Raw genomic sequence first — 21,928 nt, forward strand, 5'->3', positions numbered from 1 at the left:
AACTCATAGCTTTACCGGCGTACCCCCCTAGAATCAGACATGCTCATGTTATTCATGTAAGGTGTGACCAGGAGTATCACATTGAATATCCTAGGGAAGTGGTTTAACCAAACAGGTTTTCTGAGGCTCAGGATAAGTCACAGTCACTGTGCGGGCTGGGCTTCTGTCTTAGAGGATGAATACGTGGGAAATGCCCCCCGCGTCCCAGCCCTGAGGGTGTGGACAGTTTCTCACCCCTCACCTCACTCTGTTTTTTTCCCCCTACCTGTTGCAGTTTTGAAACGACGGTAGGATATTTTGGGATGAAGCCAAAGTCCGGCGAGAAGGAGATCACACCCAACTATGTGTTTATGGTGTGGTACGAGTTCTGCAGTGACTTCAAGACCATTTGGAAGCGGGAGAGTAAAGCTATATCTAAGGAAAGGTAAGGTTCTGATGGAGTCATCAATACCCGCTTCAGGAGTCCAGGAAACTGCCTTGTCAAACCTCACCAAGGGAGCGCATTTCACACACATCAGGGTTTTCTTTCAGATCATGTGGACCCTGAGGAAAGATTATTGCCTGGGGGCTCACGGGGAAATCTAGGGGAGGCGCGCTGTCGCACAAGCAGATAGCTCATGTGGTCTGATAAGTTACACTTTCTTAACCCCTTCCAATTACTAGCTAGTAAATGAAAGGGGAGCTGTGCTAATTTGCAACAGATTGCTTCTCTGTGTATTTTCACGTTGGCCCAGGCTAAATGAGGCAGCCTTGCTGTCGCAGACAGTACAGACAAATAAAAGTGAATGCTTTTCCCATTAATATACTGAACTTGCATCAAAAGGAAATCTCAGAGACTCGGGCCACACTTAACACAGTGTTGAAGCCCAGCTCTGGATTTACAGCGCCACTTCTGACTCCTCGTATCCTGCTGAGGACATCAAACTGCTTGCCGCTCAGCCTCATTGCAGCCTCCTGATTTTATTAGTTGTGGGTAGAAGAAAAATCTCGACTCTGAATATAGGGAGAGAGAGAGTTCATTCTGCTTAGAAAGAGACTAAATTTGGCCCTGCTTATCAGAAAGAAAAAAAAAAAGCATTTCTGCTTGATCACTGTTTTGATCAGGTCGCCACTGTTCTACAAAGGGTGTCATGCATTTAAACTTCAAAAAGGTCTGGGTGTACTACCGCTGCAGAACAGATGTATGAGAGTGTCATTCAAAGGGGAGGAGAAGGAGACCAAAAAAACTTCTACAAATTAAGGGAAATGGTTTATCCAACTATAGCATCCATAGCTCACTAAACATTGAGACCTGGAATTCCATAATTCAGTATTTTTGTTCTTTACTTGTGATCAGAGAAAAGGTATATACCTAATATGTCTATGTGCATGTACACACATACTATACAGTAATACATGTCACCTTAAAAAGCTATTTTTGAAGGGATCCATGTTTAGAGGTTTTTGACCCAGTATTCCCAAGTCTCTAATTATTATCCTCAGGGACATTTTTTTTTTTTAAAGCCTGCTTCCCCCCCCACACCCCCACCCCAGGACATCAAAGACCTTTAAAAAATGCATATCAGCATTTCTCTCCACAACTTCTTCTTTGAAAACATGGGAATCAAAGTGAGTAGATCCATTATATAGATACAGTAAAGCAAAGGAAGAGTTGTGACATTGTTAATGAAATAAATTATTAATAATAATAATTATTATTATTAATAATAATAATAATGTGGAGGATGGGTGCCTGGATGGCTCAGTCAGTCAAGTGTCCACCTTCAGGTCTTATTCCCAGAGTCCTGAGATCGAGCCCTGCATCAGGCTCCCTGCTCAGCGGGGAGTCTGCTTCTCCCTCTGCCTGGTGCTCCCCTGCTTGTACTCTCTCGATCTCTGTCATAATAATAAATAAATAAATAAATAAATAAATAAATAAATAAATAAATAAATAAAATCTCTAAAATAATAATAGTAAGGAGGAGGAGGAAAAAAACCCTAAAACTTTTGGTACCTGATTTCTTGCTCTTGCCCTCCAGTTGCCTATTTGGCCTTTTCAGCTATCCTAAGCTCCTGTGGCACAGATTCTGTTCAGTGAGCCCCACAGGAAAGTGATAGAGCCGAGCTCCTGTCCCTCTCACAGGGAAGCAGCTCACCAGTCAGCTCTCCACGCCCATGCCCGAAGGCCAGACAGTCCTGCGGTGCATCCTGCATGGACAGCCTTTGCGTAAGATCTCGTGACTCAGATTTTGAGCATCACCCTTAGTGAATTTGCCCTTGTAGTTGGAGCCCAGAAAAATGGTCCGGGGTGGGGGGGTGGGGGGAGAAAGAGAGCTTAATTAACTGCTTTTCAGTTTAAGAATCTTCTGTTGAAATACTGAACTGTAGCCCAAACTAAGGCATTATCCGCCATCACAGAAGTCCTAGCAGACTGTGAGTCTGCCGTGGCAGTGGGATCCACCCATCCTTCAAAGTGCTGTTCCCTGCTGGCCACCGGCCCGTCCAGCGCGGCTTCCTGGGTGCAGCTGGTGAATTGCCTGCTTCACACTCTGTAAACCAACACCTTTCAAGGGTCATGACTTCACAAGACCCTTCTCAGTTCTCCTCATTTAGCAATTTCAGGGGTCTCTCCGTTCCAGCCATGCTTTTGCGAGATGGATCACCAAGGTTGCCAACCTAGAAAAACATCTCTGAAGTTAATGACAGCTCATAAAATATTGGAGGCAGTTTGTTTCCAGAAATCTACTTGTTAAGAAACGTTAGCACATTATGTACACGGCTGTTCATCCAGTTAAACAAACTGATTAATATCTGGGGTTTTCTTGTGATGTGAGGTGTTTTGTTTTGTTTTTTTCATTGTCCTCTACCTGCTAAGGATTTTAGCTTTTAAACTGTTGGAGTCACACGTTCATTATGCTAAAATAAGCAAATTAACTTGAATTCTTCCATTATAATTACATGAGAAACAACATGATCGCTTTATTTGGACACCCATTTAATCATGTTCAATATTATTATTTTTTATTATATACTTTTTCAGGAAATCCCAATAAGACTAAATATCAGGAAGTAACATCACATAATACAAAGACATCCTTAAAAAGGAAATTCAAAACCCAATGAAAACCTAATAGCTTGCAATTACTAGGAAAAAAAGAAAAAGCTATAGTTTGGGATTCCATCAAAACTAATTATACCTATTTGATTTTTAAATATACTTGAAGGCCAATTAAAATCCCAGAAATCATTGGGACAAATTAAGGAGAAATAATGATATTTTACAAGGTGTAAATTCACTTCCAAATGAAATGAAAGTGTTGAGAACTACTTTAGGCCACTTGGAATCAATTTGTGGTGGTAGAGAATATTTATTTCTTATTCTGCTTAACATGGTTTTCCATCAATACACATTAGCTTGATGCAGAATTGAAACTGATGCAGTTTCTTAACAGGGTGACAGTTCCCCCTCATAAAACCCAGAATAATATCTAAACACACAAATGACTGTCTTATAAAAACATCCCATGTTTTTGTTCCTTAGGAATGAATGATAAGCTGTAGCATTAGGCTGGTGTCAGGATGCAGTTCTGGTTTTGAGTAGAGGAGACATAGTATTTCACTAGGAATATGATTTACGTGCAGATCAAGTATATCAGTAGAAGAGCAGGATACTATATGACAGTATATTAATGTCATTAAATTGTCCTTGGCATTTAAGCCAGCATTAGGCAAAATAGCAACTTGTGTATCCAGGAACAAGTCCAGGATGCTCCAGTCCCTGGACCTTCGATCTGTGGCCCACCAGTCCTCATCCTGTCCCAAATACTGGAATTTATCCCTGCCGTGAAGTGTACCAGGCCCCTCTTTAACCCCTTCTGATTACAGGCAGTGCTCGGTAGTACAAAAAAGACCTCTAGATAGAGAGTTGGAAACCAGCATTTTTATGTCAATAATTTGCTATGTGATCAGTCTTGGGCCAGTTGCTTATTATGTGGGGGGGACACAATTGTCACACTGTTACAAAATGTATTGGGATGATCTCTTCTAGCTAGAAATGTCTGTGATTCTAGAAACTACTTTTCTAATATTCTGAGGGACAGTGTGTTTCATTCCTGAGATCATGGCTCTCACCTTTGTTCTTCAGCTCATTAGGGATTGTATAGGAAGACATTTCTGGCCAAGACCTGGCAGTGAGCTGGGGAGAGATTTGGGAGCAGGGAGAATTTTCCTTGCCCTCTTGGCTGGTAAATGTCTATAGCTGGCTTGCCTTGTGCCCTGAGTTCTTCCCCTTCAATAGTAATATTGGTCTTGGAGACACTGTTTTTTTTTTTTAAAGTGTGCACACAAAAATGTTTTCCTCTGCTCATATGTATCTAACATTGCATTTAGTGGTTTATTAAAGTTCATCAAAATTGTTACTCTCAGAGGCAGCCTTGCCTCATTTTACCTTTTCATGTACTTTTGTATTTGTGCTTCTTGATATCCAAACATTCAATGAATTTTTGTAGCACACATTTCTTCCACCTATTAAATCAACAGATTATCTAAGCATATGCATAATTACAGGAGGTAAGCTAATTTTTGCTACCTTTATTGACTACTCTTTATTCATTTTCTGCTTTTTCCTTTTTTTTTCTTGTGTAATTACTCCAGGATATAAGACTCTTTCTTGCGAAATGTTTCACTACTTAGGATATCTTAAGACTGCTCCTCCCACACGCACACAGAGAGACCACAAACCGCTAGGACCCACAAAATGAGCTATGAATTTGCAAAAGGTAAAGAAGTCTCAGGGGATTCATGACTCCAGGAATAAAATCTTGGCAAATAATTCACTCTGAGCCAAAGCAAACTTTAAAAGTGCCATTTGAAAAACCCGTAATGGGTAAGTAATGAGTGAATAAGGAGTTTGGTGAGTTTTATGAAAAATGCAAATAAGAAATCTCATTATACACATAACTGTAATTTACACTGTAGGGGAATAAATGGTTACTTTCTCATTTTTAGTTCAGCTCAATACCAACAGGGCTTCTGTTCTAAGTATATTACTTGCCACGATTATGGTTAATTATGCAGTTGCCATACTCTTGACGGCAGATAGTTGAGAGCTGTTGTGGGGTTATCCCAAAAGCTGTCCTCACAGCTCCGTACCACTCAGGTCACTTTAGGACCAGGAGTTGGAAACTTAGGCCGTCACTTAGTCCACAAAGGAGCCATTGATCGCAGTGTAGATGTTGCAGAAATTCCTCTCTTTATATGATAAAGTTTTTCCTGGAAAAAGTTCCACAAACTAAAATTTTTATTTATTGAATTCCGCTTTCCTACTGACATGCATACATGGTCATTATGGTAACTCGTAACAAGTTAACGCTCTCTTCCCTGGCCCTCTGTTGTATGGTCAAAGGGTCTGTATACACTTGCCTACTAAGAAGCTTCATATGTTGAAGGACTCCTGCGGTAATTCAAGTAATCACCCCCTACTAAATTGGCAAAACTTTGCATTTTTCTAAGTCACATTTGAAGACAAATATACAAACAGTAAATGTCCCGAAGAGCTGACTTAGAAGCAGAATTATCATAACCACAAAAAAATCAAACCTGCTTATTTCCCAAGCAATAAATTTGGAACTACTTTGGCAGAATATTCCATGAATAAGGAGAGGAGATGGTCAACTTAGAAATGGTAGCAAGTATAGGAGCATTGATTTGAAAACAAACAAACAAACAAACAAACACCTCTTTTGGCCCTCTGCCCTCTGGAAACTATCATTCCATCTCTTTCCTGTCCCTTCTAGCTTCTTAAAAGAGAAGTTTGGGTTTATTCTTACTTCCTTTTGTTAGCACCGCCTGCCTTCTTCCTGTATCAATAAGGATAAAGCCTCCGTTGCCATAGCAAAGGCCAAAGAAACTGCTGCTTAAATAAGAAAAAATTATTTTCCTTTTGCATAAAAATCTGTGAAAACAGCCACTCCTCCATGAGCTCCTCATTTTCTTCTATTCCTCAAGAGAGAACCTTTCCCGAAGTCCAGATGTCTTTTCTCTTTTCCCCTCAGCACCCTCTCCCTAGCTAGTCCTATCTATTTTCATAGCTTCCCCGACCAGCTCTGCCAACCCCTCATGCCTTCCTTCCCAGACCCAAGCTCTGAGTTCCAAGTCTTAGATCCAAATCTCCTGCTGCGCACTAACCATCCCCCCCCAGGACACCCAGTCTCTACCTGCAATCCAGGAAGTCCCCCTTGGAATGTATTCTCTCCCACCTGAGGACTGCTCCTGTCGGTTTCCCAACCTTTAGTCTGCATCACTATCCTCCTCCTAGCAGCCAAAGGCAGGCTGAAAACCTGATTCATCCACAACGTCACGCGATCATTTTCCACCCATTGCTGACCTCTCCGTTTTGCCTCCTCAGTGCTTATTCTTCTGGACCTTCTTTTCACAGTAGCTCTGCCCTCATTCAGGACCTCAGCTCTCCCCTGGATTATTGGAACACCCTTCTGTTCTCCCTCTCTATGTGTTGTCTGTTTCCTCTCTAATGTCCCTCAATACTGTATCCAGTTCTCTTCCTAAAACAGAAGTTAGATTACATCTATTTATTGAAACATATTCTGTGATTTTCTATTACTGACAAAATAAAGGGAAGAGAATTGGCCATGGTTGGCACGTATACTCATTAACTCACTGTCTCCTTACAGCAGCCCCAAGAAGAGGGTGTATTCCTACTCCATACACTGTATGAAACACAGAAGAGAGTGGATCAATTGCCAGTATCACAGTTTCACTAGGAAACAACAAAATGGGGATTAAAATGGAGGTCTTCTTTGGCACTAAAGCTTGAGTTGAGCTCTTTTTAAAAAAACATTTATTTGAGGGCGCCTGGGTGGCTCAGTGGGTTAAAGCCTCTGCCTTCGGCTCAGGTCATGAGCTCAGGATCCTGGGATCGAGCCTCACATCGGGCTCTCTGCTCAGTAGGGAGCCTGCTTCCCTTCCTCTCTCTCTGCCTGCCTCTCTGCCTACTTGTGATCTCTGTCAAATTAAAAGAAAAAAAAAAAAGATTTATTTGAGAGAGAGGGAGTGAGAGTGCACCCGTGTATGGGCGGGGAGGGGCAGCAGGAGAGGGAGAGAGAGAGTCTCATGCAGGCTCTCCGCTGAGTGCGCAGCCTGACATGGGGCTCAGTCTCACAACCTTGAGATCATGACCTGAGCTGAAATCAAGAGCCATACGCTCAGCTGACTGAGCCACCCAGGCACCCCAAGCTTGAACTCTTTCAAGTACTCCATATTCTCTCCCAAATTAGAGCGTGGGCCTCCAAACCGCTTGCCCTTCATTCACTTTCCAACCTCGTTTCCTATAGCCTCATCCTGCAGGTCCCCACTCTGATGGCTCAGTGTTTCTCACACCTGCACATTCTCGCTTTGTGTTCTCACTGGATAATTTCTTTACACCGCATTGTCCCTGGTTATTCCACGTGGGTCAAAATGTAGTCATTTGTTAAGGATTACCTCCAAAACCAGCTTCCCTAGAAACTTTCTGAAATGCTCCTAAGTAGAAAAACTGCTTCTTCCTCTCATCTCTGAACTATATTCTGTGTTGGTTTTTACTATGTCCATCCAAGTTTAGGAACTGCTAGACTTGGGTGATCTTGAAGGTATATTCCAACTCTGATATCCTATGATGTTTAGGTAGAAAATGAGCTGAGCATTGACCAAGCCGATGAATTAAGCTTCTTAGAGAGGAAAGGGGTAAGGACATTCTTGGAATCACATGTTGCTTCCTTCATGAAGTATTCCCCAGTCCCTGGGACTTATCTTTTCACCACAACTCTATGGAGTTACCGTCCCTTCAATTTTGGCATTAGTGGTTTCTTTTTTATTCATTTAGTTATTGATATTTTTCTCCCTTGAATGAATCATGAGCCCCAGAAGACAAGGGCAATGTCTTATACTTCTTTGTTTTCTCTCTAGCACTTTGTATTTCCTTATACATAGTAGGTGCTCAATTCATATTTGTTAAATAAACCATCCCTGTGTTTGCTTTGCCATGTTGAAATTGATTACAGGATTTGCTGTCTGCTATTGACAGATGAGACATCTTACTTATTTGGACTTTGGTAATAGGATTCCCCAAATATATCCCATATGGGTTGCTTATGCCCAAGCATCTAAAATCTTAATAGCTTTTGTTAAAGAGGATAGACATGTTCAGAACAAGGAAGATTAGTCAACAGGGTAAAACAATCACCCTCTCTGTTCTTGACTACATTACTTTCAATTTATCTTAAAAAAAAAAAAAAAACTAGAAGAAAACAAGGAACTGAAGATCCTTGGGACTCATGGCTGTGCCAACCGTCCAACCTTTTTGGAGCTCAAATAAGAACTTGAGAGAGCATCTGTCCACACTCTATTTCCTTGGCTTGGCAGACAGCAATGGAAACCCGCAGTAAGTCTCCTTCATTCAGCTAGTATATATCTAAATTGCTTATCTGTGGGACTCCTGACAGCTCTTGCCTTGGGCAGAGAATAGATAGAATAGGGGCCTGCCTGGGTAGTATGATTGGAGGGGCGCCAGAAAGGCTACCCTGCTCCACACCATCTCCCTGTTTCCTCTCCCTTTTTGTTTCAGTCACCCTGTGCAAATAGGCTCTGATCGGTTCTAGGTTTTGGTGAGACTTGGTAGGTGGTGTAGGCTCCAAAACCAAAAACTGGGGGAGTTGGCGTCTACAGGCACATGCTTGTCTTCATTATCAGGATTGGAAAGGTCTTCCAGAGACTAGCTGTGCCTTGCAATTAAACCTGCAGATTACTGACAGGGCCGGCTTCAGGTTTGCAAGCTGTCTCCCAGATGCCGCTCCCTGAACGAGGAAACACAGTGCTGTTACCTTTCACTCTGCACCTACATCGCAGGGACGGCTCCGGGTACTTCGTCTACCAAGTGCAGAGTGATTGGCTTTAACTGCCCACGCATTCCAGGGCAAGTCAAGGGCCACCCCCCCAACTTCCACTCCCCTGTGGCCTCGGGGGAGAAGCTCTGCAAAGCGGAAGAGGCCTTTGTTCTGCAATTAATCATTTGAAGTCAAAGTATGTTTGGGTACCACAAGTGATAGTCCACAAACACTAGGAAGTGGCTGATTGTGTAGTTGGTGAAATTCGGTCTCAAAGAGGACTTCCTTCATTGTAAATAGAAAAATGTCTTAGGAATGAGGTAGGGAGGAATCGTCAAACTTAAGAAGTGATGGGTTAATTTATCATAGGATAACTTTCAGAGACCAGATTCTAATGTGTAAGAAGCTCCACCTTTTAAATCAAAGACCTGTATTGCTTTCCTGCTGGTCTGTCTGACCATGGCCACTGGTGAGACTGACCTGGGGAGTCTGAGGGGGAAGGGGTAGTCAAGGTCAAGAGTCAGACTCTGAAAAGAGAACGAGCATAGAAAAGTGTGTGTCTATCCCAGCATAGAGGCCTGTCGGCCTGCCCAAGATAAATGATTCTGGGGTTACCCAGTATTTCATACTGTCTATTGCTCTCTTCTCTGAGTTTTATTTTCTTACCCTTTGGAAACATTCCACATACACTAGTCAATGGTATTTTCATCGGCTGCTGCCGCGAGGAAGAAATTTCCCTTTACGTTGAGGAGTTACTGAGTTTGGTCTTAGTGTTGTTTGTTTTTTACTTCAAGAGTGAAGAGTGACTTTACTTATTTCATTGACTTTCGTAAATATTATCCATGTGTGATAATTATACCAAGAATTCAGTAATACCTAGTGAGGGAGTATTGTCAAAGCAGACAGAAATGAGAGAGATTTCCACAGCCCCTGGCTTGTCTCCACGATTACACTTACTTATATAGAACCAAAGCTGGTCATTAACCCCTTTTCCCCTGGTTGTTGAGAAACAACCTGAGGACAGTACTTTTTAGAGACTTGAGGAATATCAGAATATCAAGGGATCTGCGCAAACTCCACAGGGTCTGCTGGGCCTGACTGCTGATGCCCAGGCTATCACGCACTGACTGGAGGGCTAGCCTGATAGCTGTGTCCTTCTAAAATCACATTAAAAACAAGCCTTGTGGTGGTAATGCTCTCTATCCTGCAAGTATGTCTATGCTGCAGGTAATCACAATGAGGAAAATACCAAGATGTTGCCTTCTCCATCCAAAGCCCCATAAACCCTGTGGTATTGAACCTTCTTAAGCAACACAGCCACTTCCACACGTCCCCAAAGACCATGTAATATTCTTTGTTCCTTGGCCTGATGCTGCTGTGTTCAAACCTGCAAGGAGATCATGGCTCAGGAGTGAATTGCCAGTTGGTATTTCATCTTTGTAGCTTCTTACACACTTTCCCTGACTTTTTCTTCTAAAGGGAGACCATAAAAATATCACGTTTGCTTATAGAAGAAGCTTTTCCTAATAATGATCAGTAAAGCCAACCCACATTGGGAAGCCAGACTGACAAGTTATTTATAAAATTACTTACAAATAACTAATAAAATAAATAAGTGTGATCTTCCATAGGTGCCAACACCTACCTTCTCCATCCCACGAAAACTTTATCCACTATTCAGAGGGCCCAGCCAGAATTTACTAGGCCATTGACAAAGGCCTGTTGTTCTCATGTTCCTGTGTTGATCGTGTCCTTCCACATATTTCAGAACAGCCACCAGAATGAAGAGTTCTTGTACTTGTTAGAAAGATTCACACAACCTTAAATTTTAGGATATGTCTAGTGAGATAGTGGTTTGGACCTTCGGCTTTTATTAATCCAGCTTTTTAGGGAACTCGAGTATTCCCTATGCATGCTGACATAGAGGCCCATTTCTATACACACTGGTGCCTGGAGCCTGCCTTGTTCCCTCTCTGGACTATCTGACCTTCTGTCTTTAGGGATAAGTGGTATTAAGGCTGTTTAAACAGGTTCACATTGCAGCTGGTCAGATTTCATGTTTTTACCAATACAAATTTTATGAACTGTGTTCCCTGCAGTGCCTCCTTTTTCTTTCCCTTTATCCACTGACGTTTCCGACGCCATTGACTTTGAATGCCTTCAGTGAAGGCATGTGCTTGCATGTAGTGACTGATGTTTTAGGTCCCACCGTACCAGATAGCTAACAGAGCTGACTCTTTGAAGCTGGTGGCACTGTAGGCAAAAACTCTACTTCTGTACTCCTGAAGTCACTTCCTTGGTCCTTGTCATCTACACAACAAAAGCAAGTGACATATTAACAAGTATGCCCTGGAAATATTACTAGAGTATATATTTTCCACTTGCGGACGTGAATTGGTCACTGTCATTTAAGAGAACTTCTAACAAATATCACCAATAGGTACTTAAAACAAAGATATTTTGTGGGGTCATTGACTTTTTTGTTTTCATTGTTTAAAAGACTTTCTATTTTTAACGCAGTTTTAGATTTACAGCAAAAGTAAGAGGTACAGAGATTTCCCATATACCCTTGTCCCTACCCAGGCATAGTCTCCCCTATTAGCAACATCACTCATCACAGTGGCCCATTTTTTTTTAACCAAAAATGTTTTTAACTTAAGATAGCTCATTATAATCAAAAAGGAATCGCAGATACCAGTCAAATCATGTAAATGTTAACCTGTATTTAAGAAAAGTCATCATTTTTTTAAGACTTTATTTTTTAGCACACTTTTATATTCACAGCAAAATGGGAAGTATAGAGATTTCTGGTAATCCCCCTGCATCCACACAGGCACAGCCTCTCCCATTATCAACGTTCCTCACCAGATGGTCCATTTTTACAACTGATGAACCCGTATTGACCCATTATAATCACCCAAAGTCCATTGTTTACTATAGGGTTTGCTGTTGGTGTACTTCCTATGGAGTCGATGTATATCCTTCATTATCATATCATATGGAGTATTTTTACTGCCCTAAGAATCTGTGCTCCATCTACTGACCCAACTCTCCCCCCAAGCCCTGGCAACCACTGATCCTTTTACTATTTCCATAGTTTTGCTTTTCCAGAACATTTACTCATTTTTTAAAAAGATTTATTCATTTGAGAGAGAGGCAGCATGAGTGGGAGGGACAGAGGGAAAGGGAGAGAGAATCTCAAGCAGACTCCACACTGAGCATGGAACCCAAGGCAGGGCTGGATCCCACAACCCTGAGATCATGACCTGAGCTGAAATCAAGAGTTGGATGCTTAACTGACTGCACCACGCAGGTGCCCCAACATTTAATCATTTTTTTTTTAAGATTTTATTTATTTGACAGAGATCACAAGTAGGCGGGGAAGCAGGCAGAGAGAGAGGGGGAAGCAGGCTCCCCACTGAGCAGAGAGCCCCATGTGGGGCTTGATCCCAGGACCCTGAGATCATGACCTGAGCTAAAGACAGAGGCTTTAACCCACTGAGCCACCCAGGTGCCCCCATTTACTCATTTTTTAAACACTAAAATTAACCCCATTGTTTGGAGTGCAGACCACAACCTGAACCATGATTTGAGATCAGTTATATTGAGATGCCAATTAATTGCCTACATGACTTTTTTCATTAAAAAAAGTGCCTAGGTGGCTCAGTCGGTTGGGGGTCTGCCCTCGGCTCAGGTCATGATCCCAGGACCCTGGGATCAAGCCCCCAGAGTGGGGGTCCCTGCTCAGTAGGAGAGTCTCCCTCTTGCCCCTGCTCATGCTCTCTCTCACTCTCAAATAAATAAATAAAATCTTAAAAAAAAAAAAATACATGACCTAACCCAAAAAGCAAACATTCCAGCTAAAAAAAAGGGGGGGTGCAGAAGACATGAGTAGACATTTTCCCAAAGAAGACATACAGATGACTAGTAAATACATGAAAGGATGCTCAATGTCACTCATCATCAGGGAAATAAAAATCAAAACTACAATGAGATACCACCTCACACCTGTCAGAATGGTTAAAATAACAACACAGAAAACAGCAACTGTTGGTAAGGAAAAGAAAGGGAACCCTCTTATACTATTGGTGGGAATGCAAACTGCTGCACCCACTCTGGAACAGTATGGAGTTTCCTCAAAAAGTTAAAAATAAAACTACCCTGTGATCTATCAGTTCACTACTAGGTATTTACCCAAAGGATACAAAAATATTGATTCAAAGGAATACACACACCCCAAATGCCCAGTGACTGATGAATGGGTAAAGTGGAATATTACTCAGCCATAAAAAGTAATGATATCTTGCCATTTGCAACAATGCGGATGGAGCTAGAGAGTATTATGCTAAGCAAAATAAGGCTGCCAGAGAAAGACAGGAGATTTCACTTATATGTGGAATTTAAGGAACAAAACAAATGAACATGGGAAAAAAAGAAAGGCAAACCAAGAAATAGACTCTTAACTATAGTGAACAAACTGATGGTTACCAGAGGGGAGGTGAGTGGGGGTATGGGGGAAATAGATGATGGGGATTAAGGAGGGCAGTTGTGATGAGCACTGGGTGTTGTATGGAAGTGATGAATCACTAAATTCTACACCTGAAACTATAAAACAAAATGATAAAATCATCTTTCAAGTAATATATATATGTATCTCCTAGCCTCATACTTGTTATTCAAAAGTAAATAGGTTGACTGTCTTGTTACAATTCAGACAGCTATTTGGAATGGGAAAGAGCAGATGATTAAAAAAAAAAAAAACCCACAAACAATATAACATTAATTAGAGTCACAGAATTAAACTGGGAGGAGCATTAGGCAGTGTGTAATTAGATGGATCCATTTCATTTTCACTCTCGGTTTTAAGCAAAGAAAGCAAATAGAAATTGCAGAGTAGAACAGAACCGAAATCAGGAAGATCAAGCAAAATTCCAAGCAAGGCCATTAAAAAAATGAACCATAATGAAATGTGAGCTAACTCCTACCTTTATGAGAAAGCAGTCAGTGGGTAGTCCAGTGGGCTCTTATTTTTCCCCACATTTCAGCTCATCTAGATCTTTCCCCATAGTTCTTGTCTGTGAGTATTTGTCAGATACTGTTGATCTCGCTGCCTTAGAACATACCTGGAAAGTAAAAAACAGAGAAGAGTGGTAGAGCTGGCCATGTTTTGATTTAAAGATTTGATATTTTATTAGAGCCCCAAAGCTGGAGTCTGGTGTCTATGGCTATCCTAAGAATTGGCCTCTCAGTCTGTTGTCCTCTTAATCTGTTGCCCAGGTCCGAGATGTCCACGGACCGTTCTTTAGGAAGAAGACTTCTGTTGGCTCATTCTCCTGGAGAGGAGGGTTGTTTATTTTTTTTCTCTTTCCCCCTAGAGGTTTTGATGGGTTTCGCTGAAGTCCATACACTGGGGTTTTCTAATTCTTTTTTCTTTAGATGGAGTTCTTTTTGTCCAACTGAAAACATACATGAGACCCCAATATACAGAATAGAAAAAATGAAGCTTTTCTAGCTGAGGCGGGGTTTGTAGATGCTGGGATCTAGAGGATCACCTAATTCTCCCTCCTCTCCCTGAGGTGTCTTTGCTGAATATTAAGGCTCGTAAGAAAACAGTTGGAAAACACTGCTCTAAAGTACTGGTCTTCCCATAGTGACAATGAATATATAACAGCCCACCTCCTGGGTCTCTGTCTGAGCTCTTGACGGGCTGGTGTGCTCAATTCTTCTCGTCATGAATGAAAGCACTTCTGTTATTATAAACAGCATGATGATTTCAGTATTTTCTACCTTGTATACTATGAACCAATGAAATGCTGGATGTCAAAAGAATAAAGACGTTGTCCTCCTTCAGTCTCATCGATGGCTGGGTCCTGACTTGGTGTGATTTAGCTGTGGGTATATAAACCAGCCTGTAGGAAGCGTAACATATACCCAGTATAAACTCTCCCAGAAAATGAGTTTGCGATAGTGGGGAACAAGCCTATGAATGGAAAGGCATGTCACTCTTTGTATTTCACTTAGCTGCCTTGTGACCCCAGATCTCTGATGGGTGGGGAAAAAAGTATGATTTGGTAGATTATCCATCTCTTTTCAAGTGTTCTGTGCCACTTCTACATTCTAAGCAGAAGCAGACTTCCTTCCCCAGATAGTTCTAATACGAAACCAAGGTTGCAGATAGCATCTATAGAGTAAGGACTAAGCAGGAACCTCGGAAGACATGAGTCCAGCCCCATCTCATACTTTCATCTTTCCTCAGTAGATTTTGGCAGCACTTGAAATTTACCAGGACCCTCAATAACACATTAGGGATTCATTATAATGAGAAAGAAGAAAAGCTAGGGGTTTCAGTAGTCAGTTTTACCAAGGCATTTATGCATTGAGCATAGTTATTTTCTTTTTCTATCTTCTTTGTCTGATTTTCTCCCTATACTTAGGATTTTTTTTTTTCTTTTTGAAGGCGGTACCATGGAACTTTGAAATCAAGTCTAGATATTTGTCTGTGAGTAATCATGAGCGACTATGTGTGATTTTCTAGAGTAAATATTTAGGCCAGAAACAAAAATAGAACCAACACCTGGGCCAGAACCAAAAGCAAGTCCATACGCAATGGATCTAAGGGGGGAGATGGAGGGTGCTGGTGGCTGGCAACTGTCTAACCGGTTCTCTCTAACTCAGCAGAAAAGCTCTTACCTCCTAAGAGAGAGAAGCCAATTTCAGGCTCAGAGAAAGTTGTATCAACCTCTCTGAACCACAGTCTTCTTTTGGGTGATGTCATGTGGATACTTTTAGGAATCCTGGAATGTATACATAAGTTGACATGTATAAATATTTAGCACATTTGGGTGGCCTTGAACACCCTTTCTTTTTGCTTATTCAGGACTCAATCAGCTCATCAGTAACTAAAACAAGATTTTCAATGTTTTAACCACCACCCCCCTCCCAGGATAAATGTAAAAGCTAATTATTCTACAACTCTAGGTATTTACTATTTAGACTTGTTCAAGGTGGGGGAGGGGGACTACCAACGCCGATCATTTGTCATGTAGATACTTGCTAACAACTGACTTGTGCAGGGCAGAGCGCTTGATGAAGGAAGAGGGAGGAGACCCAGATAGGCACAAAGCATGACCATTGTCCTCAAGTAGCTCCCCCGGTTTGAGGGAAATCAGACACCTATACAGTCCTAAGATGAAAAGTCCTTAAGTGCCTGAAGAGAGACGCAAAGTGCTCTTTCACTTGAGAAAAGAGCAATTACTTCTGCCTAAGAGAGATGAAGGAAGCTTTCATGACTTTGGCACTTAAGCTGAGAGCACAAGAATGGGAAGAATTTGAACTCATGGAAATGAGTAAGAAAGTCATCAGGGGACCAGTAAGAGCAACATGCCAAGGGGAGAAAAGCTTGCTGTGAGGAGCAGTGAGTAGTTTGCCTGGGAGCGGGAGCACATGAGAGAGGGGAAGGAAAGGGTATTTGATAAGTGATCATATACAGTATGTGGTGGGAAGCACGGGTGCTATTCTCGCTTTTAACAGAGCTGAGGCTCAGAGGGTGAAGTGATTGTCCAAGGACCATGTAAAACCAGATCTGCGTCTGAAAACGTTAAGACAGACAAGCAAACTGAAGTTTAGAACAGGGCGACTTTGATTGCCAGTGTAGGGAATTTGAATCCTCTGTGGTAGTTCAGGGTTTAGCAAACTATGGCCTGTGGGCCAAATTCGGCGCACTACCGGTTTTTGTAAGTAAGGTTTGTGAAGACACGGCATTGCATGGCTGTTCATTCGTGTATATTTTTTTGTGGTTCCTTCCACACCACATCAGCAGAGTTGAGGAGTTACAGAGATCATACAGCCCAAAAGGGGAGAGGGAATGGGGGGATGGGCAACATGAGTGAAGGGGAGTTAGGGATACAGGCTTTCAGTTAGGAAGTGAATAGGTCATGGGAATAAAAGGCACAGCATAAGGAATACAGTCAATGCTTCTGAGAGCGTCCAATGATGGCAGATGGTAGCTATACTTGCAAGGGGTGGGGGAACAGTATAATTTATAGAGATGTGAAAACACTATGCTGTACACCTGAAATTCATGTAGCATAATAAAGATAATAAATAATAAAATAATAATAATAAAAATACTTAGGGAAGAACTATAGAAAATCAGTATTAATTCCCACTCACAATCTTCTAGCTATTGTAAAAGGATCTTAACTGGTCTGCATTATTTTCCGTTTTATAGATCAACCTTAAAACTGGATGGCCTCTACTTTTAAGACAGGATACCCTTAAAATCAACAACTTGATGATATTTATAGATCTTAAATATAGAACCTGGATAGTCCAAATGATCTATATTGGAATTGTCTGGGATACAGCTGCAGTTCAGATAGTAAAGAAAAATAAAGTAACTTGTCCTATCCAAAAAAAAAAAAAAAAAACAGAACAAAGCGAAAAACACTTAAAATATTTATTCTGGCCCATTGCAGAAAACCTTTGCTAACCCCAGCTCTAGTTGATTGAGAATCACTGAAAGTTTTCTAGAAGGGAAGTGGCATTCTCAGGGTCACACATTACTGACTGAGACCATGCTTATCAGTGGGATGGAGGGAAGGAACTAGATCCATTAGAAGACTATTTCATCGGTCTGGACTCTCATCCGTTCACTCCCAGATTGTCCCACTAGCCTTCCAGCAAGCCTCTCAGCCAAAATTTGGAAGCTTCGAGAGTTCAGGCAGGCAACAACAATGAGGGACTTGCCCTGTGTGTGAGAAACATCTGTGCGGACAAGCTGATCGATGGCCCCGCCTGACCCCCAGGACCACCGGACGCCAAGGAGTGACAGGAAGTACCAGAAACAGAGGCTGCCATGCAGAAATGTCACTCGATGTTGCCGTCCCTTGCAATCGTGTGAGAGAGGTCAGAACGCTAACTTTTTATGTGAAGCCACTGTGCGTGCAAATGTCAGCAGCGGAATTCCAATGTCAGCCTCCTGCCTCTAAGTCTATTAAAGTCCTCTGAAGTCGATCACAGGGCAGACCTCCACTTTGCAGTCTCTGTGCACATGACTTCCAAGACACTGACCCAGAGTCCCTTTCATGGGCTCTCCAGCAGCAGCTCCCGTGGCTTCTTCAGTAGGAATAGGACACTGGGCCCACAGGTTTTGGAGACTGTCTGACAGACGGATGGACTGACTTACCGGGTCAGAGCGGTTTTGAAGTCCGACCTATATGCTCTGTCGTCCCATAATGCGTAACGTGGCCACACTGTCGGGACACTGAAGTGCTTATTTCCTATCAGAGGTATGATACAAAAGCTGCTGGCAAACCCCTTGCCCTCTGAAAGTGATGTGGGCTGTAACGCCCAGGACCTAGAGCAAACCTAGTGAGAAGCTGCTGGTCGGGATCTTGCAGGATCAGCCTTAAGCAGGGACGATGTGCTTTTCGGGTGAGATAAAGGGACTTTCTGTTTCAGTGGGCCTTAATGGACTTAAGTATTTTCCCCCCACCTGCTTGCTGCCGGACCGTTTACAGTTTAGAGGTTACTCACTTAGTCATGCACTTACTCTGTATTTATTGGTCACTTACTATATACCAGGCACCATGCCAAATGCTGAGGAAAGACAGGCAGTGACGTCCAACTGGAACGTTAGAGAAGCTCCAATTCAGTGTAGAAGTAGGGAGAGGGTGCATGAGAATGATCACAACGCAGTGAGATGTGGGATCCCTCGAGGGGAGGTACCAACCCTCTCCAACCAAATATTACTTTTTTCTTTCTTTCTTTTTTTTCAAATATTACTTTCTTTATATAATAATGTGTCCTGGGGGAAAAAATGGTTGAAAAATATTCCACTTTGTTAATGAAATGACTTTAAATGTCCTAGAAAGTCTTAGGCAGGACCAACTACATAACTTGTGGAGCCCCTTGTTGAAAAACTCAGAATTTCAAACCAGTACCAGCACAGCATCGAACCAGGTGGCCCCATGTCACTGAACGGGATACAATGCCTGCCAAGTCTCACGGGCTCAGCATTTTCAAGAAAACCAAGGGAGCAGAATTTGGAGAAAGTAAAGGATTTTTTTTCCCAGTTTTTTTCTATGGGCTTCCAATCATTTATGACACTTATATGCGTGCCAGGTTATCAAAGGTTAGGGTCACTGCAGTGAAATATAGCTACCCTCCCTACCCTCGGGTACCTCCAGCCTTGCTGAGAACTTCGCCTGTGATGATTCTCATGATCTGGTCCAATTATGTCTTGGCATATTAAGTAATCTCAGAAAAATATTAAACCTTCCAGTGAGCCTAACTTTACCTTTTTAAATATATAGTAGATTGAAAATATAATTTTTTGTACTCTGGACTCTGAAAATACAATTTTTGAATGTGTTTTTCTATAAGGAACAAATATTTTGGTGATCAGAAAAAGAAAGTAACTATGAAAAAATATGCTTACTCAGAAGTATAATATTTGAAATTTAATTTTTATTTATTGTGTTACCTTAGGAAGTTTAAAAAAGAGAAATGTAGGGAAACACATGCAGCCTTTATCTTGAAGTTTTAATACAAGCACACCTTGTTTCATTGTGCTGTACTTCACTGTCCCTCACACACACTGTGTTTTCATAAAGCAAGGGTTCATGACAACCCACATCATGATAGCAAGTCTATGGGCGCCATTTTCCCAATAACATTTGCTCACTTCATGTCTCTGGTGTCACATTTTGGTAATTCTCACATTTCAAACTTTTTCATTTCTATTCTATTTGTTATGGTGGTCTGTAATCAGTGCTCTTTGGTGTTACTATTGTAACTGTTCTGGATGCCATAGACCACGCCCATATTAGATGGTGAACTTTATAAATGTTGTGTATGCTCTGATTACTCCACCAAACAGCCGTTCCCCCACCTCCCTCTCTCGCCTCAGGCCTCCCTACTCCCTAAGACACAACAATATTGAAATTAGGCTAAGTAATAACCCCACAGTGGCCTCTAAGTGTTCAAGTGAAAGGAAGAGTCACATAGGCATCTCTCACTTTAAATCAAAAGCTTGAAATGATTAAGCTTAGCTGAAGAAGGCATGTCAAAAGCCAAGGCAGGCCAAAAGCTAGGCCTCTTACACCAAACAGCCAAGTTTTGAACGCAAAGGAAAAGTTCTTGAAGGAAATTAAAAGTGCTCCCCCAGTGAACATGTGAATAATAAGAAAGGGAAATAGCCTTATTGCTGATACGGAGAAAGTCTGAGCGGTATGGACAGAAGATCAAACCAGTCACAACTTTCCCTACATCAAAGCCTAATCCAGGGCAAGACCCTAAATCTCTTCAATTCTATGAGGGCTGAAAGAGGTTGTTCATGAGGTTGCAGGTAAGAGACCATCTCCCTAACATGAAAGTACGAGGCGAAGCAGTAAGTGCTGATGTGGAAGGTAGAGCAAGTTATCCAGGAGAGCCGGCTAAGAGCATTACTACAGATGGCTACATAAAACAAGAAATTTTCAGTGTAGACAAAGCAGTCTTCTGTTGGAAAAACATGCCATCTAAGACTCTTATAGCTTAAGAGGGGGAACTCAATGCCTGGCTACAAAGCTTTTTCAAAGGAGAAACGGACTCTCTTGTTGGGGGTTAATGCCGCTGGTGACATTGAAATGGGAAAAAGCCAGTGTTCACCTAACATTCTGGAAACCCTAGGACCTTTAAGAATTATACTGTATCTACTCTACCTGTAGTCCATAAATGGAACAACAAAGCCTAGATAGTGGCACATCTGTTTCCAGCATGGTTTACTTAGGATTTTATGCCTGCTGTTGAGACCTACTGTCCAGAAAGTAGATTCCTTTCAAAATATGACTGTTTATTGACAATGCAGCTGGTCACCCAAGAACTCTGTTGGAGAAGTACAAGAAGAATGTTGTTTTCATGCCTGCGAACACAGTACCCGTTCTGGAGCCCCTGGATCAAGGAGCAATTTTTATTTTCAAGTCTTATCATTTAAGAAATACATTCCATGAGACTATAACTGCCACAGTTAGTGATTCCTCTGTGGATCTGGGCAAAGTAAGTTGAAAACCTTCTGAAAAGGATTCACCATTCTCGATGCCATGAAGAACATTAGGGACTCATGAGAAGAGGGCAGAATACCAACATTAACAGGAGTTTAGAGGAAGTGGATTCCAATCCTCATGAATGACTTTGAGGGTCCAAGACTTCAGTGGAGGGAATAAATGCAGATGTGGTAGAAAGAGCAAGAGATTAAGAATTAGAAGTGGAGCCTGGAGATATGACCAATATGACCGAATTGCTGCAATCTTATGATAAAATTTTAATGGATGAGGAGTTGCTTCTTATCAATGAACAAAGTATTTTCTGAGATGGAATCAACTTTTGGAGAAAATTATATGAAGACTGATGAAATGACAACTAAGGATTTAGAAAATTACATAACCTTAGTTGGTAAAACAGCAGCAGGATTTGGGAGGGTTGACTCTTTTTTTTTTTCTTTAAAGATTTTATTTATTTATTTGACAGACAGAGATCACAAGTAGGCAGAGAGGCAGGCAGAGAGAGAGGAGGAAGCAGGCTCCCTGCTGAGCAGAGAGCCCGATGCGGGGCTTGATCCCAGGACCCTGAGATCATGACCTGAGCCGAAGGCAGAGGCTTTAACCCACTGAGCCACCCAGGTGTCCCGACTCTTTTTTTTTTTTAAGATTTTATTTACTTATTTGACAGAGAGAGAGGGATCACAAGTAGGCAGAGAGGCAGGCAGAGAGAGAGAGGGAAGCAGGCTCCCCACTGAGCAGAGAACCCAACACGGGGCTCGATCCCAGGACCCTGAGATCATGACCTGAGCCGATGGCAAAGGCTTTAACCTACTGAGTCACCCAGGAGCAGCGGGAGAATTGACTCTTAATTTTGGAAGAAATTCTACTGTGGATAAAATGCTACCAAACAGCATCTTGTGCTGCAGAGAAACCATTCACAATAGGAAGAGTCAACTGATGAGCCCAACTTCACTACTGTCTTATTTTAAGAAATTGCCACAGTGACCTCAACCCTGGTCAGTCAGTATCCATGAACATCTAGACAAGACC

At 41.9% G+C, this 21,928-nt stretch overlaps 1 protein-coding gene across 2 annotated transcripts in view; it reads left to right on the top strand.

Annotated features, from left to right (window-relative positions):
* Positions 1–21,928, top strand: part of FMN1 (formin 1) — a gene marked incomplete at its 5' end in the record, with an annotated part of 364,844 nt that overhangs the window by 334,636 nt on the left and 8,280 nt on the right. For both annotated transcript variants that reach the window (XM_080809905.1, XM_080809906.1), the window contains one exon: positions 275–424. In XM_080809905.1, the coding sequence (XP_080666031.1) occupies positions 275–424 (150 nt within the window). The remainder of the gene's footprint in view (positions 1–274; positions 425–21,928) is intronic.

This window comes from Martes martes, assembly GCF_963455335.1.
Source record: "Martes martes genome assembly, chromosome: 7".
NCBI classification, from domain to species: Eukaryota; Metazoa; Chordata; class Mammalia; order Carnivora; family Mustelidae; genus Martes; species Martes martes.